General features: G+C 44.1%; 5 protein-coding genes across 5 annotated transcripts; 4 read left to right on the forward strand and 1 right to left on the reverse strand.

The window, feature by feature from the left end:
• Positions 1 to 707: 707 nt before the first annotated feature.
• On the forward strand, positions 708 to 2,819 carry O0I10_003248 (uncharacterized protein; the record flags this gene model as incomplete). The annotated part of the gene is made up of 10 exons (XM_058483320.1): positions 708 to 871; positions 928 to 1,031; positions 1,095 to 1,420; positions 1,491 to 1,620; positions 1,673 to 1,774; positions 1,840 to 2,073; positions 2,138 to 2,382; positions 2,445 to 2,528; positions 2,582 to 2,653; positions 2,715 to 2,819. 10 exons carry the CDS (start codon positions 708 to 710, stop codon positions 2,817 to 2,819), a joined length of 1,566 nt encoding a protein of 521 aa, XP_058345939.1.
• A 785-nt stretch (positions 2,820 to 3,604) lies between these two features.
• On the forward strand, positions 3,605 to 5,286 carry O0I10_003249 (uncharacterized protein; the record flags this gene model as incomplete). The annotated part of the gene is made up of 4 exons (XM_058483321.1): positions 3,605 to 4,243; positions 4,341 to 4,587; positions 4,665 to 5,014; positions 5,089 to 5,286. 4 exons carry the CDS (start codon positions 3,605 to 3,607, stop codon positions 5,284 to 5,286), a joined length of 1,434 nt encoding a protein of 477 aa, XP_058345940.1.
• Positions 5,287 to 7,881: 2,595 nt separating this feature from the next.
• On the forward strand, positions 7,882 to 8,766 carry O0I10_003250 (uncharacterized protein; the record flags this gene model as incomplete). Its single annotated transcript, XM_058483322.1, has 1 exon — positions 7,882 to 8,766. The coding sequence occupies one exon, from the start codon at positions 7,882 to 7,884 to the stop codon at positions 8,764 to 8,766; it is 885 nt and encodes a 294-aa protein (XP_058345941.1).
• Positions 8,767 to 9,567: 801 nt separating this feature from the next.
• O0I10_003251 (uncharacterized protein) lies at positions 9,568 to 10,481 on the reverse strand (the record flags this gene model as incomplete). Its single annotated transcript, XM_058483323.1, has 4 exons — positions 9,568 to 9,782; positions 9,858 to 9,993; positions 10,059 to 10,281; positions 10,363 to 10,481. The coding sequence occupies 4 exons, from the start codon at positions 10,479 to 10,481 to the stop codon at positions 9,568 to 9,570; spliced, it is 693 nt and encodes a 230-aa protein (XP_058345942.1).
• Positions 10,482 to 11,844: 1,363 nt separating this feature from the next.
• O0I10_003252 (uncharacterized protein) lies at positions 11,845 to 16,043 on the forward strand (the record flags this gene model as incomplete). The annotated part of the gene is made up of 5 exons (XM_058483324.1): positions 11,845 to 12,359; positions 12,436 to 13,563; positions 13,630 to 14,191; positions 14,247 to 14,440; positions 14,498 to 16,043. 5 exons carry the CDS (start codon positions 11,845 to 11,847, stop codon positions 16,041 to 16,043), a joined length of 3,945 nt encoding a protein of 1,314 aa, XP_058345943.1.
• Between the last annotated feature and the right edge of the window lie 435 nt (positions 16,044 to 16,478).

Below are 16,478 nucleotides of genomic sequence, written 5' to 3' on the forward strand. Positions count from 1 at the left end.
ATTGTTCCACATGACTCTATGTACAGACACAACGTAGATATACCTAGATTAGGTGACAGGGCACCTATGTGTGTATTATATCACCAATGGCAGCCTACACATGGCCTCTTGAACAATGCTCATGTTTACTCCACTATTTTGGACATGTGCAATATTCGATCGTTTCCGTCGCGGAACCTATCTTGCCAAGAATATGGATTTCGGAGCAAACACGGAACTATTAAATGATCCAGGTACTGCTATGCTTAATCGTCATTCTAGTCTTTTCGATAATCCCCATCTTCATGTTGGTTGACTATAGGCGTCTACGTCTTGCACTTAGAAACTCAAAATGGATCATCTTTATTGACATCTAAGATTGACATCAAGTCTACAGTCATAAAGATAAAGCCCATCATGGAATGATGTAATGATTTTTTCCTCATGTTGTTGATGCTATCTGAACATCCTTATAGCACTATAAACGGAGCCTTTGAAGTCATCCTTTCATTTATAGTAGGCAAACGCCAACCTGGGTTTGATGAAGAAGAGCGTTGAGCAATCCACACAAATAAAGAAGACATTGCACTTTATACACGAAAAGGAGAAAGGGGATTTATGTGTGTGTGGGTAATGAAATTGAATTTAGTTGGAGCAAGTCGACAACTTTGGGGTCTTCCCGTTTCCTCCAGCTGCCTCTATTTTTCCTGCATAACGATCACTTGCTCATGCCCTCCCACAAAGCTGGTCCACCCACACTTCCCAATGACGCTGACGTCGAGCTCCATGGCCCCTTGCGACAAAAGCTATTCAACGTAGATCAAGGCAACAATCGCGACGATTACTCTGGAGTTCACCCGAACGAAGACGAATGGGAGATTGTCACTGAAAGGTACGTAATGCAACGCGATCGTTGTGCTGTATTCTTTGGTATTGACATTGATCTAGTGAAGCACAGTCTTATCTTCCCGAAGGCAACGCGCGTAAGGTGATGTTTGGTATCAAGGAAAAGACGACTGTGGATATCCCTTTGCTTGGTACAGAATCTGTAGGTAAGCTTGCTTGCATATACACATTTGGATACGCGCATAGGCTAACATCTCCTACCCATATAGGCAAGCATGTTGCTGTCAAACCAGGCTATGTGATCAACAATGGAGGTGCCATATGGGGTCTTGGTTTCGCGCCCAAACGACCTGATATTGAAAGTGATCCACACGCGCAATATTTGGCAATTACCGGTTTCCGAGGAGCTGAAAAAGAGCATCACAAGCAACGAGGAGAGGTCCCAACAGGAACATACAAGAATGCAATTCAAATTTGGAAGCTACATTTGTCGGTGAATGATGATCCTGTGGAACCAAGACTTGATCTGTGTTTGTTGCACGACTTTGGGCCTGTCAAGTCGTTGGATTGGTGCCCTTATGGTGCTTATGAAGAGGTAGGAACAGGACAAAAGGCAAAGTGTCAATATGATTGTGGTATTGATCTTGTGCCTTTCAATCATATAGGAACTTGAAAAGGACATTCCCAAGCTCGGCATCTTGTCCATCGTATGTGGCGACAATACCGTACGGCTGATCGTGGTACCTCATCCAAATGCATTAAGGCAACGTGAAGGAGGACAAGGCACTCTTTATTGTGAGTAGTATGGTGATTGGATGATAGCACGTATTGATCATCATGGTCATAGTGCGATTGAAGAAGGTGCGCTACACACTCAAGCTCAACAACATGATTCCGATGGTGGCATCTTGGGGTGGACATAGCAAAGTGGCATGTGGATTTGCAAATGGTAGGGGTAACAGGGATCACTATTGGCAACCTATGGAAACTTACATGCGTCTCTTTTCTCCACAGGTATGGTTGCCGTTTTGGATGCTGAAAGGGCTCTTATGAATGGACACAAGGACGACGATCATCCTCAAAGATATGTCAACAGCTCAGTAGTTGTCCATGCATCTGCTGTACGAAATATTGCATGGCACGGTGTCATTGATCCAGTCAACTTCGCATCTTGTGGATCAGACGGCTGCATATTCATACACCACCCACAAGATCCACGCAATCCGATTATGTATTGTCGTACACGAAGTAAGTGGTTGCAGCTTGTTGTGCGAAAGGATATGCAATGCTCATGTATTTGCATTATTACCAGGTATAGCGTACGCTTTGGTCTGGCCAGGTATCGGCGATAAGCTTTCGTACATGGATGGTGACAATATTTTGCATCTTTGCGATACCAAGGAAAAGAGTGAACTAAGCCCTGGCAATCGACTGGTGGAAGGCAACGCAGCGTCTTTCTCAATTGCAGGAAGCGAAATGCATCCATTTCTTTCAATTACCAGCTCGGATGGATGGTTAAAGATCGTCAATGCCTATGTACTACGACGTCGTGGAGAGGTAGGTTGATGTTGGAGGGAGGTGATGTTTGATTTTCATTCTTTTTGACAACAAACGACTAGACCAAATATCAAAACATCGCCTACAAGCTTGAGTATGATCCCGAAGAAGATACGTTTCAATACATTGATGGTTTAAAGCCCATGGTAAGTGATCCCCTGCAACATGTAAATGCCTGGTACTAACGTGGGTACCATAGTCAAAAGATCAAAGCAAGAAAGAAAAGGGGTATTACCATTACATGAAAGATTCAGTACGGCTATTAACAAAGGTATGGATTATTGGACACATACGCTATGAGATGATGGCTCACACATATATCACATAAATAGACATGCTGGTGTCCAAATACAACGTCTGCTGGCTGGATTGCATCAGGAGGAGCTGCTGGGTTATGTAGAGTTGAATTTGTAGGACGTGGTACTCAATGGACATAATACATGTTATTTATTATCGACGCTGGGATCATAAATAGGGTGGTACTCAATTATGGCGGGGGTATGAAAGTGACCTATCCCAGGATGGCCGTGTTGTGGGGGTGATTATTGAGCAAGCATTAAGACTTTGATTATCGTTACACAAAATCAGATTGGACCCTCTTTTCTTTCTCCTTGGATTACCAAATAAAGAAAAGATCACGCGGTTCGAGTGGTCGGCATATGAGCGGAAAATGCTAATCCCTTTTGTAGATCATCCTGATCCATGAGAAGGAAAGTCTAAATTTATAGCGTGATTCAATGTAGAACTATAAAGATCGACAGCCAAGCTACATGCGTAATGATTTTAACACACATGGCAAGTGCAGGTGGTTGTCAGGAACAACGTGAGCAAAAGAATGACACGCATATTACGTACACTACCACAGCAGCAGTAAATGAGATGTTAATTCAGTCTTTTACTACCCCTCCTCCAAAAATATCCATAACAATGAGCCTTGTTCCTTGTTTTATCATTTGCCCTTGACAGCTATTCATAGCGGATGATCCTCCTATAAACAACGACGATGAAACAGTACCAATATTTACTGGATGATGATTCAGTAGACTAAGAGCATGCTATAATTATGACGATGGAGGGACAAGGCAAGTGCGATTTGGTCCTCCGCATGTATTGATTCATGTTTGGGCTAGTGCATTGATCCTTCCTTTTCTTTTCATTCCACTTCACACGCGATTATATCAAGGCACCACCACCACCACTACTCACATACATAATCATCATCATGGGAAATAGTGTATCCAAAAAGAAGCGTAATCAACAGCAGAGGGGAATGGTGGGTCCTCCACCCCTTTACAGTAATCCATCACAACCGCCACACCATACAACCACCAACGACAACGAATACAGCACCAACACTGCTCATTCATCCAATTCCATTCTCATCAACTCTCCAACGCGGCAGCAATTCGGCAGTGGTGATTCAGCATTAGCTCATCTCAACCCAGAGTATTCAAGCAATCGCCCAAGGGACTCGTTTGAAGAGGAAAAGGCGGGGTATGCAAGAGGAACAGCACCTAACAAACCGCCAATGTCACAAGCAGAATACAATGCAATGTATCAACAAGGAGGAGGGCAACAACAACAACATCCTCATCCACACCAGCATAAACACTTATCAGCATCATCTGATTATTGGCCACCGGTTGCTTCAACGGCCGTCGAGGACAATCAGCTGACTATCAATTCGATGAATCAATTGACCGTGAATAGCATGAAAGGGATGCCACTGCAGATTGATGATTGCATTCGTCGCCTTATTGAAGTCGGCTATTCCAACAAAACTCCCAAGCAATTGTGCTTAAGAGCATCTGAAGTCGTCACCATTTGTCGTATGGCCATGGATATCTTTATGAGTCAACCTGTAAGTTATGCAGCAAGGAAGGAAAAGAAAGAAGGAAAAGGGGGTTGTTGTTGTTGTTGCTGAACTTTATTATTAACCCTGCTTCTTTTCTTTAAAGACCCTATTGGAGTTGTCGCCACCCGTCAAGATTGTTGGTGATACGCATGGTCAATTCACCGACTTGATCCGGCTGTTCGAGATGGGCGGCTTTCCTCCGAGCAGCAACTATCTTTTCTTGGGCGATTACGTGGACCGAGGAAAACAAAGTTTAGAAACCATGTTACTGTTGCTCTGTTACAAGATCAAGTACCCAGAAAACTTTTTCATCTTGAGAGGAAACCATGAGTGTGCTAATGTAACCAAAGGTAAATTTGGACATGGATTCCATGTATGTCATCATCATCTAATAACTCCTCCTCGTTGTTACTACGTCGCTTGCTAGTGTATGGATTCTATGATGAATGCAAACGACGCTTGAGCCCCAAGATATGGAAGACATTTGTGGACATGTTCAACACATTACCGATTGCGGCATTGGTTGCCAACAAGATCTTTTGTGTCCATGGGGGTTTATCGCCTTCGTTGCACAGTATGGATGAGATCCGCAGCATTGAGCGACCGACCGATGTACCAGATTATGGCTTATTGAATGATTTACTATGGTCCGATCCTACCGAAACCACCGATGAATGGGAAGAAAATGAACGTGGCGTTTCGTACTGCTTTGGGCGTAAGGTTATTGAGGAATTCCTCGCTCGGTTCGATCTAGATCTTGTGTGTAGAGCACACATGGTAAGTAAGCAAATTCTTATTCCGGTACGTGTTCTCGATTTACGGCGTTGTTGCTGATCCATTCCTTTATGTAGGTTGTGGAAGATGGATATCAATTCTTTGAAGGAAAGTCACTCGTAACGGTCTTCTCAGCACCCAACTATTGTGGCGAATTCGATAACTTTGGTGCTCTCATGAGTGTGAGCGAGGAATTACTATGCAGCTTTGAATTATTGACCCCGGCTGATCATCCCATGGCCAACCAATACAGCAACAGGCCACCTGCATCATAATCATTTACACACACAACCACAACCACACATATATATTAGCGCATCGCATATCGAGTATGTAGTATATCAGCAACTTTTCGTTGTTTTCTATCTATCAGCACAATGCCATACATAAAGCCAAAAACAATACCCCCATCATAATGACGATCGTGCCTTTAGTAATTTAGCTGGGCCGTGCGTTTGGAAAGGTGTTACTGATACGCTTGTCGTTGTGTTATTGGTGCACATACCTACAAACGTGTGTGCGTGTGCGCGTACACGATGATGTTTCTCAGCGAATGTACCCCCAAGAAACATCTTGATATCATCCCTGTGACCCCCCAAACTCGGCAAGGAACGAAGCACGGAACGGGCATTCCGATGATGACATGTAAAAAGAAATTAGGGAGTGCAAAGCATCGTCTGTGTGACAACTAGGACGGGCTCTTGTAGAATAAGGCAACAGGCACAGCGAACAGGGAATGAGTGTCGGCCAAACACCCATATTTGCATGCACCAACATATATACATACACGCACAACCTGGCCGATGCAAAGTATTCATTCAACAAATGACACATAGTCATCTTAACTACACTGTAGGAGATGCCATGTATATGGTATTTTCGAGGGATTTCTTTTTTTCCCCTTCCTCCCATCTCCTCCTCCTCCTTCTTCTCATGTTGCTTGCTGCATGTCGATATGCGTGCCTGGCAATGGACGTATAATGCCATAGGTCGATTACATACATTTAACACGTCAAGAGTTCAATGATAGCGATAGCAGCAGAATAAATTAATAGTGGGTGTCAAATGTACGTGGTGAACCAGTTGATCCCTTGCATATCCCAACCTAATCGGGACAAGGCAAAAGAGAGTAGGGTTCATGAGCGATAAAGAATGATCGATGTTTTGAGTCAAAATGGGTGGTGTCGCAAGTAAGATTTTTTGGTCGCATTCGGAATTGGGTAAAGAGATATAAGGTCGAGTCGTAAGAAAAGGAGAAAAAAGTCAATGCATGCAATGCAATGCTGATCGACAAGCTTTTCGTTTTCTTCAGCGTTGTTGTTTACATGATGTTTCTAACCCCCCTTTTATCCACACACAACAACATGTATGCATATTGAACGTAAAAGAAAATGAGCATAGAGTTGCATGCTGCTGAAGGAAATCTTTGTTGCTGATCCAGGATCAAGAGTAATCTACATTATTATTACTCAGAAGGGAAAATGAGAAATGAGGTGGGGGGAAATGACAAGTGCGTGGGATTATGATGATGATGTGCCATGCAAAATGGGGGTCTAGGCTACTTATGGAGCTGCAGGCATCATCAAAAAGCGGCTACCCAATCCTTCGAAAGATTGATTGTGGGTGATCAGCCCCCGTTTTTCGGAACGGGGAGTAGACAAGATGTTCGTGCATGGATGTTTTTATGGGTATCTTATTGCGCAAGTGTCTAGGCTGTCTAAAAAAAAGTATAGAAACGACCCCTTCCCTTGCAAAAGTATTGTAAGATTGCATATACATGGCTGATCCAAAAGCACCCCGTGGTTGTCATCCTGTCAGCAATGCATACTCATTCGTGCAGGTGTTGTAATTATGTAAACGCGGCTTTCAACACTCTCACAAATGATTGTGTGCGTGTGTGTGTGTGTGTGTGTGTGTGAACCAGAAAAGAAAAAAGCCGATGGCTGCCGGCAAGGTGGCACAGTGTCAATGATAGGTGATGGGCCGTGTATGTGCACACACACACGCGCTCATTCACACATACACACCACACGACCTATGCAGAACACCATTTACTAAGAGAGACATCAATCATCTGATGTACTCATGTCTCCCCCCCCTTGTCATCATACTTTGGTCTTTCGAGGCCGTTCGATGTAATGCTCTCCGCATGGTTGATCTTTTTCTCCTGAAGATAATGGCCATAAAAGGCGAATGCATGTAGGAGCAGGTTGGGAGACCATGAGAGCGAGAGAATAAACTATTTTCGAACGATCTGTGCTTTTAGGGATTTTGTCGGCTTGGGATGCTGTGTTGCCAATGCTTCAAATTTTGTCCCACCAGCATGGTCAGACATCCCCTTTTTGATCGGCAAACGATGGCCTCACCATAGTAGTGTGTATGTAGAACCCCCTCTCCCCCAATAGGCTGATGGATGAAAAGATAACAACACGCACCATTTTGGGGGGAGGCTTATTATCTAGGGGATGGATAAAGTGATTGTTTGGGGGATAGAGGATGGATGTGATGAGCAAGGGGTGAAGGGGGATGAATGGTGGTGGAGTCAAGTAGGAGAAAAGAAAGCTGTGCGAGCCGAGTGTGTACGATGCGGTATGTGTGTTTGGTGCGTGCTGTGCGTGTGTGTGTATACATGTATGTGGAAGGTTGATGTACAGATAATGCGGTACAGCTTAAGCAAGGGGTGCACATAGGAACACGCACCTTATATAAACTTGCCTTATTCCACCATCGTTCCCCACCCCACAACCACATTTTCTTCTTCTTTGTAATATTTCTTTTTGTCTTGGCCTTGTTGGTAAAGGAAAGATTATAATCACTTGTGCCATTTACTTGTAACATTATATCCCACACAACAACAATACCTTATTACTATGATGTACCAAGACTACGACAACCAGCAGCAAGAGATTTATTGCGGCTCTACGCCAAACAACACCAACAACCATTACTGCGCGTATATGGATCCCGACATGCTTTTGGCGACATATGGGGCACCAGCATTATCACCCGTTAACGATGCCGAGCATGATTCTTCGTGGTACAACAGCACACTTTCGTCTCCTGTCGATTTGCAACTATCGTATGTGGATACGTTACCACCTTCGCCCACCGAATCATTATCGTATTCGCCTTATTCCGATAGCTTGAGTCAGCAGCCATCACCCATCGAGGGCACCTTTGATTATTACACGCCACCCAACATGCAAGACATGATGGCATCACCCTTTGACTATCTCTTTTATTCATCTCAGCCTATGATGGATGAGGAGTCTGCATGTCCACAACATCACCACATTCATCCATCGATGGGTCTTGCACCTTTAGAGGATAAACAACAAGTGATGATCGATCAACATGACGAAAATAGCCACATCCCCGTGCCTGCAGCAGCAGCTACTGTCATTTCTACAAACAACAACAACACCACAATCACCAGTCCTTCGGATACAGTTGCCGCTCCGATGACCACAGCACAACGAAAAAGTAGCACCTCATCCACTGCCAGCACCAACAGCAACGCGGCTAGACCATATCAGTGCCCCTTGTGTGTTCGCGCATTCGCACGTAAACATGATCTCCAACGCCATATTCGGGTTCATACTGGTGCCAAACCATATCCTTGTCTCTGCTGCAAAAAGGCATTTGCTCGTACCGATGCCCTTAAACGCCACTTGCGGATGGAAGAAGCGTGTCGTACAAGCCCTGAGATTCAAGCTATGAAGTGTGCTGGCAAGCGTCGCTACCGCAATCTGTAAGCCAAACACTCACACTCACACTCACACACGTTATCCAATTCTACACCTTTCATTTCTTTCCCATCCCTTTCATTATTATCCGCGTGCGTTTATTCTCCTCTTTCATCCTCATCATCGCCATCATCAGCATACCTTTCATCATTCAACTCCACCCTATTCCCCCCTATTCCCCCATTCTTGCATATCATTCTTCTGCGCATCTTCACTTTCACACTAACACAGAGCCGTTGACGGCTTTGTTGTTCTTCGTATGAATATTTCGCTTATTCACTTCTTACATATTGTGACCCACACATACTTGACCTTATGGATCTCCACACACACACATATCCCCTTTGCCCCTTGTTGTTATTTGCTTCTTCTTGTATGTTCCTTTGTTTTTATTTTTGTGTTCAATTTGCGCCTTACATATGAAGAAATACCTTATGATTATGCCCATTCTTTCACTCATTCTCACTTTTACCCTGTGTTTAGCCTTCTCCTCCTTTCTCAACTACTCCTCCTCTTGATAGAGCAGATATCCAATACCATATCCCCCCAAAAAAAGTGCATTAAAAAGTAGTGTTAACACCTCATTATTCCTGAACCTGACACAAATTCATTTTCCCAAATTCTGGCACCAATCAGCAGTTGCCATGAGTATATTTGCATTGGGGGTTGATAAGGTATACAAGACAAGTCGGCCTTTACATACGAGTTGAGAGTAGGGAGTATGGATGACGAATGATCAAAGTGTGTGTTTGTGATGCAATGCAGGCGTGGAGAAGATACGTTGTGGTCGTGTATAATGACGTGAGGGGTTTACATACGAATGGCCATATCAGCTGCTGTTCTTTCCGAGATCGAATCATCCTCATCCAAAGATTTGTTGCTGCCATACAAACGTTTCAATGTCAATGTGTTGGTAGCAACGCGTGCTTCTTGTTCAGGGCTATGCGTGATCCAAATGCATGTCTTCGTCTTTAGCGTCTTTTCAACAAGAAGTGTCGATTCGGGATCCAATGCCGATGTCGGTTCTGCAAATGATGATGATGCCACATTAACTCACGGTCTTGTAATAGTAACACACACACACTCTCCCTCTCTCTTACCATCCAGTAACAAGATTTCAGGATTCAAAGCCAATGCCACAGCCAAAGAGGCACGTTGCATCTCACCACCAGAAAGGTTGCTCCATTTTTCGGTGAAATGTGATTCTGATAAGTTCCATTGCATACCAATTTGTGCCTACACAATGAAATAAGCATATCAGTATACCATTAAAGAGAAAGAGATTGTTGCTCAAAACGTACTGGGTCACCAAATGCTTTCTTTTCCTTTTGACTAGCAAAGTTCTTGGCCATGTTGAATAGATCCATCGGAGATCCAGAATGAATAGCTGGTCGTTGAGGCACATACATGACCCTGGATCGCCACAGGGGTACTCCATAGTCGTTGGCTGTTTTGTTGTGTAGCTTGATAGTTCCAGACTCGTAAGGCACCAACTCGGCAAGACATTTCAATAGCGTCGTTTTGCTAATCGGGTAGAAAAAGGAACACGATTCAGCATTAGATAACTGGAATGCGACTCATGTGAAGACTTGCGTGGACATTTACCCTGCACCACTTGGTCCTCGTAACACCAAGACATCGTTTTGACTCAAGTGAATGTCAACATTCTTGAATAGATAGCGACCATCGTCTAGTTGAAGGGACAAGCCAGTTGCCTCGAGCATGGTATATGACACACTGTCGTAGAGAAAAAAGAAAAGGGAAAAGGGAAAGAGGGTCAATGTACCTCCCCGCCGCTCACCTCCTCCCCTCAAATTTCTTTGGTGCCCTGGCGTGAGCTGGGATCCACATGATGAAACATGACCATCCAAACCATCACTTCAAGATTCATTTGTGGATAAATTATTATGGAACATCTTGTTCTACTTTCTTCTTGTATCATTGTCAAAAGGTTTTATCACCCATGCTACAACTTACACACACACCCTGGTTGTACGTATCACACACGTGATAGGCGTATTTTGCCACTTACATGTAAATCATGTATATCTTGAAAGGATGAATAAAGTGCTTTGATTCGAATAGCTGGATCCTATAGGTAATGCCTGATCATCATCCCTTCCATCACTATCATGGATTGCATCCGATCACTGTTCCTGCATACCACTTTGTTCACATTTGGGGTCGTTGAACCGCTACTAAGATAAGCATAACATTGATCACCATTACTTGTATCGTATCAGCATGCTTCCATGGCTACTGGAAGGGTATTGATGTAAATGATCCTCATCTTTGATGCATCGATTGGGTATGAAGGAGGGATCGCATAATAGTACACGTTCCACAAGGTTGTTGTAGCTGTGGAGTATAGGTAGAACAAGGCACATAGTATAATACCATTGAGCATGCATCACCATACATTGAAGGAGAATCGCTTATGTACCAAGTATACTTTATGTTGGTGATATTATCAAGGTATATCAATACAGTGCACGCATGTCATTATGCCGTGAATTTGCTTTGTCAAACGATGCAGGGTCGATTAGGTTTTAATTTAGTTTACAGCTTCCGACAATGTGTCATCCTATAGGTATTCATCCATAATGACCATCTTGATGAATGAAACGATATCCAATGTGAAGCAATCCTTATATACGGTGATTGCATTTGAGACCATGTGATGTCGGTTCCCAGTTGCCGGGGTTCCCGCTTGTGGCTTGTGACAATAATGCATGAGTGGGTTTCAACACAATTTACAGACGTCGGGGATGGTGGAAATGGGTATACACACGCATACCCACGCACACGACCTCATTCACACACGCCAACCTCCATAACAAAGACGAAGGGAGAAGATCCTTTATAGCCCAACCAATAAAGACGTATACATTAAGAAACCTTTTATTTGGGATGAATGCATAGAAAAGTAGCTGTTTTGACATGTATCACATCTGGCTTCTAAAAGCTCAGCTCAGAAAAAATTTCCATTCCTTTATCGTTGTGATGGGATGGGGGTTGTACCTTTGTTTTCTCTTTTCTTTTGCATACGTCCTTCTCACACCGAAAGGCTTTATTTATCACCACATCATGTCGTTGCCACTTGCAAGACAGTTGGCGACATCAAATAAAAGTCGGCTTTGGTGTATCACCTCTCCTCAACGACCTCTCCTCTCAGCCTGGAGACGTTATGCTTCTTCTGCCGTAGCTACAGCGACCGTTGACACTCACTCCACAACAACTGCACAACAGCAACCAAGTCAACACCTTATCCTTCCAAACCCTTCGCTACCCTCATTCCGCTACAATTCACGTGTGCTTCCCTCCCATTTGGCCGAACAGTTTGCGATCTTGAATGCTTGTATTCGATCGGGTGACATGGGTCGTGCTGAACGAATCATGAAGGAGCTCCACCGCACCAAGAATAAGGAAATGAAGCTGTTTGCCGATATCCACTTGTACAATGCCTTCCTCAATGGCTTTGCAGAAGCAACTATGCCTATGGGTTCTGAATGTCTTATTTGGGTGGACAATATGAAGAGCTTTGGCTTATCACCAGATGTCAACACATATGCAATTACCATTAAGGCTTATCTCAGGCAAGTGTGTGTGGGAGCTGGGAATGCAATGCCCAAAAAAGGGGAACAAAAGAGTCCTTGCATGCTGACTTTTTCAATTTAGGATCAACAACTATACCGCTGTACGTGCATTACTTCGAGAGATGCAATCCGAGACGTCGTTTACGATGCCAGAGCTTGTCAAATCGAGCTTTTTGTCAGAGAATGATGTGACCCTCTTTCGCAATCTTATTCGCAATACCCCACAAAACTCATCCAGTGAGGTACAATCCATGCTTACTCAACTGGAAGCCGCCGTCGATGGTGTCCATCCCGAATCTGCATCCGTTGCCAAGGAAACATCAGCATCTCATACAGCATCACAACAAGCAGAAGCATCATCATCATCATCATCAACAACGGCATCTCAAGAACCCATCATGGAGAATATACCAGAAGCACGTCCAACAAAAGCTGTGGGTGTTCAATTTCTCCGAGAACAGCTGGCTGCATTGCAGGATCCTGTCAAGGCCGCCACAATGGATCCTTATGAACTTCAATATGCATTGGAGCAGCAAGGATATGAAGTCGCAATGCAGCGATTGGAGCATATGAAGAAGGAGAGTTTGGAACGTGGCGATACATTGCAAGCAATGAATTTGACACCTTTGAAAAGAACAATGTGGGATTGGCACCAAAAGACCGTTCCTTTGATTATTGAGGAAATCGAGCGCTGTGATGAGATCAAAGGCCGTTCAAACCATGATCGTAAGACTTATGGTCCATTCCTCAAGTTACTCAAGCCTGAGACCTTGTCGATGATCACCATGTTGGAATTGCTGAGATTGCACAACTCCTCGGGTATCGCTGATGGTATGAAAACAGCTCGTGCAGTCATCGATGTGGGCAAGGCTGTCGAGATGGAGTACAATGCAATGCAAATCAAAAAGGCCTCTTCCAAACGCCTCATCAAGAATCAAGAAGTGCATTCTCTCTTTGCTAGTGGCAAATTATTCAACATGGCTGTACGACGTGCACACGTGGATATGATGAAGCAGCAACAAATGGGCATTGGAAGCGAACTTATCGAGTCATCTGAAGGCGATACTGGTACCACAGCAGAGACTGGTGAATGGACACCTGTATGGCCTAGCACCATTCGTGCCAAGGTTGGCAGTGTATTGACAAGCATCTTTTTGGATGCTGCCAAGATCCCGGTACCTAGTTTCAATCCTGAGACAGGTGAAAAGATGTAAGTAATTGGGTTAGGAGAGAAAAAATAGAGCGAGAAGACTCATTACGGCATACGTATATATAGCATGGAGAACATTCCCGCATTTTTCCACACGTATCAATACGTCAAGGGCAAACGTGTTGGTATCATCAAGTTTTCAGAACCACTCACCGAATTGCTCTCTCGTGAGCCCGTACGTGACACACTCCATCCACGTTTAATGCCTATGATTGTGCATCCTCGTCCTTGGTTGAGCTATAATTCGGGTGGCTACTTGACAGCAAAGTCCTCTTGTATGCGTATCAAGGATTCTCCCGAACAGCTGGTGTATTTGCACAAGGCATCAGAAGAAGATCGTCTTAATGCCGTTTTGGCAGGATTGGATGTACTTGGCTCAACACGCTGGAGAGTCAACAAGGGCGTCTTTAATGTCGTATTGGAAGCATGGAATACTGGTGAAGCTATTGCTGATATCCCACGTGCCATTTCTGAACCCGATCCATTACCACCCAAGCCTGAGAATTATGATACCGATCCCAAGGCCAAGTTCCATTGGGTCAACCTCGTCAAACGACAACAAACGGATGAAAAGAACCGACACAGTTTACGTTGTGATGTCAATTATAAGGTGGAGACAGCTCGAGCAGTAAGTATCAGAGATGGGAAAAAAGCGTTTCTTTTTACTCATATACGTTCTCTAGTTTTTGAATTTGCCCATGTTCTTCCCTCACAACATGGATTTCAGAGGCCGTGCATATCCAATTCCACCCACACTCAACCATTTGGGCAACGATTTATGTCGTGGTTTGTTGATGTTTGATGAAGCCAAGCCGCTAGGCGAACGAGGTTGGAGATGGCTCAAGATCCATTTGGCTAACTTGTATGGTTACGACAAGTAAGTTATTGAGCATCATAATGAAAAGAGCCAAGTTGTATTAATCCATGGATATAGGCATTCATTCACTGAGCGTGAAGAATTTACCATGAAGAACCTCGAGAACGTGTTTGATTCGGTTGACAACCCATTGAATGGAAAGCGTTGGTGGTTGAAGGCTGATTCCCCATGGCAATGTCTTGCTGCATGCTTTGAGATTGCGGGTGCTATACGTGGTGGCAAACCTGAGGAATTTCTTTCAAGGATACCCGTTCATCAAGATGGTACTTGTAACGGTCTTCAGCATTATGCAGCATTGGGTGGTGATATGGCTGGTGCACAAGCTGTCAACTTAGCACCTGGTGATCGACCTGCTGATGTGTACACTGGTGTAGCTGAAATGGTGAACAAGCTTGTGGAAAAGGAAGCTCAAGAAGGTGTTGAAGAGGCACAAATGCTATTGGGCAAGATTAGCCGCAAGGTTGTCAAGCAAACGGTGATGACCAACGTTTACGGTGTCACGTTTATTGGTGCACGTTCACAAATTGAGAGGCAACTCAAGGAGCGAGATGACATCCCATCCGATCAAGTATATAATCTCGCTGGCTATTTGGCCAAGAAGGTGTTTGCCTCCCTTGGTGAAATGTTTAATGGTGCTCGCAAGATCCAAGATTGGCTCACTGATTCAGCTCGTCGTATTGCCAAGAGCGTTCCTGCTGAAGCATTGCAAGAAGCTGGTATTTTACCAAAGACGGATGGCACCATGGAGGATTCTACGAGCAATCAAGAAAACAATGGATCACGCAAATCGTCCAAAAAGCAACCATTCTCGGCAAGAAACCCCACTTCCAACCAAATGACATCCGTGATTTGGACAACACCTCTTGGTCTACCCATTGTACAACCCTATCGTCGATCTGGCAAGAAGCAAGTATCCACCTTGTTGCAAACCGTGTTTATTGAGGATCCAGAAGCATCACGCCCTGTCAATGCTCTCAAGCAAAGTACTGCTTTCCCACCCAATTTCATTCACTCGCTTGATGCTACGCACATGCTCATGTCCGCTGTCGCTTGTCACGAGCGGGGTTTGACATTTGCATCTGTGCATGACAGTTACTGGACCCATGCACGTGATGTGGATGAAATGAACAAGGTCATTCGTGATCAATTTATCGAGTTGCATTCACAACCCATTATGGAGAACCTTGTCAAGGAGTTTAAGGAAAGATACAAGAGCTACAAGATTCCTGTTACCCGTGAGATTACCAAGGATGGTGAACGAATCCTTGAAGAAGATGACGAGACCTCTGAGCTTGAGTCCGTTGGATTTGCTAAGGCACCCATTGAAGAATCGGCTGGTAAAACTGAGGAGCAGGCAAATGAAGAGCGTGCTATGAATGCGCTATTTGGTCTTGAAGATGAGGAGACGCCCGTGGATGAAGCTGAATCCCTAAGTGAGGAGGCTCCCAAAAAGAAGAAAAAGACTACCACCACAAAGACAACCAAAAAGCGAGGAGTACGCAAATACGAGCACACTTGGGATGATTTGAAATTGATGCCGCTTCCAGAAAAAGGCGAGTTTGATATCAACCAAGTCAAAAACAGCGATTACTTTTTCCATTAGACGAAGATCGACGATGATGTAAATACTCTCATGTACATAGATATCTGTTTTGACCATCATTTCATTGTTTCCCTTTTCCCCCCTTCACAACGCACACACACACAACACACTACAATCAGCACTCTACAACAAAATAGCAAGCATATCAATTTACGTAATAAAGAGAAGTTGTCTATTTCTCTCGCATTTGGCTAAAAGATTGTACAGCATTCTTGAATTCCACAGCATAAACACATAGCTGCTAAGCTACACAACATACAAACTAAAATGAGCATCGCATGGATACCATTGCCATGGCTTTCAATATCAACTTACCATCCTAGGCAACAGGCATTCTTTGAACGTGTCGGTGTATCATGTATTACAACAGTATTAGGCGCAGGTGTTGGTTGATAAAACGGCCGGTCCCCACCTACAGCAAATTGTAAATGAGTG

Source organism: Lichtheimia ornata (assembly GCF_029851405.1).
Source record: "Lichtheimia ornata isolate CBS 291.66 chromosome Unknown scaffold00010, whole genome shotgun sequence".
In the NCBI taxonomy this organism is placed as follows: domain Eukaryota; kingdom Fungi; phylum Mucoromycota; class Mucoromycetes; order Mucorales; family Lichtheimiaceae; genus Lichtheimia; species Lichtheimia ornata.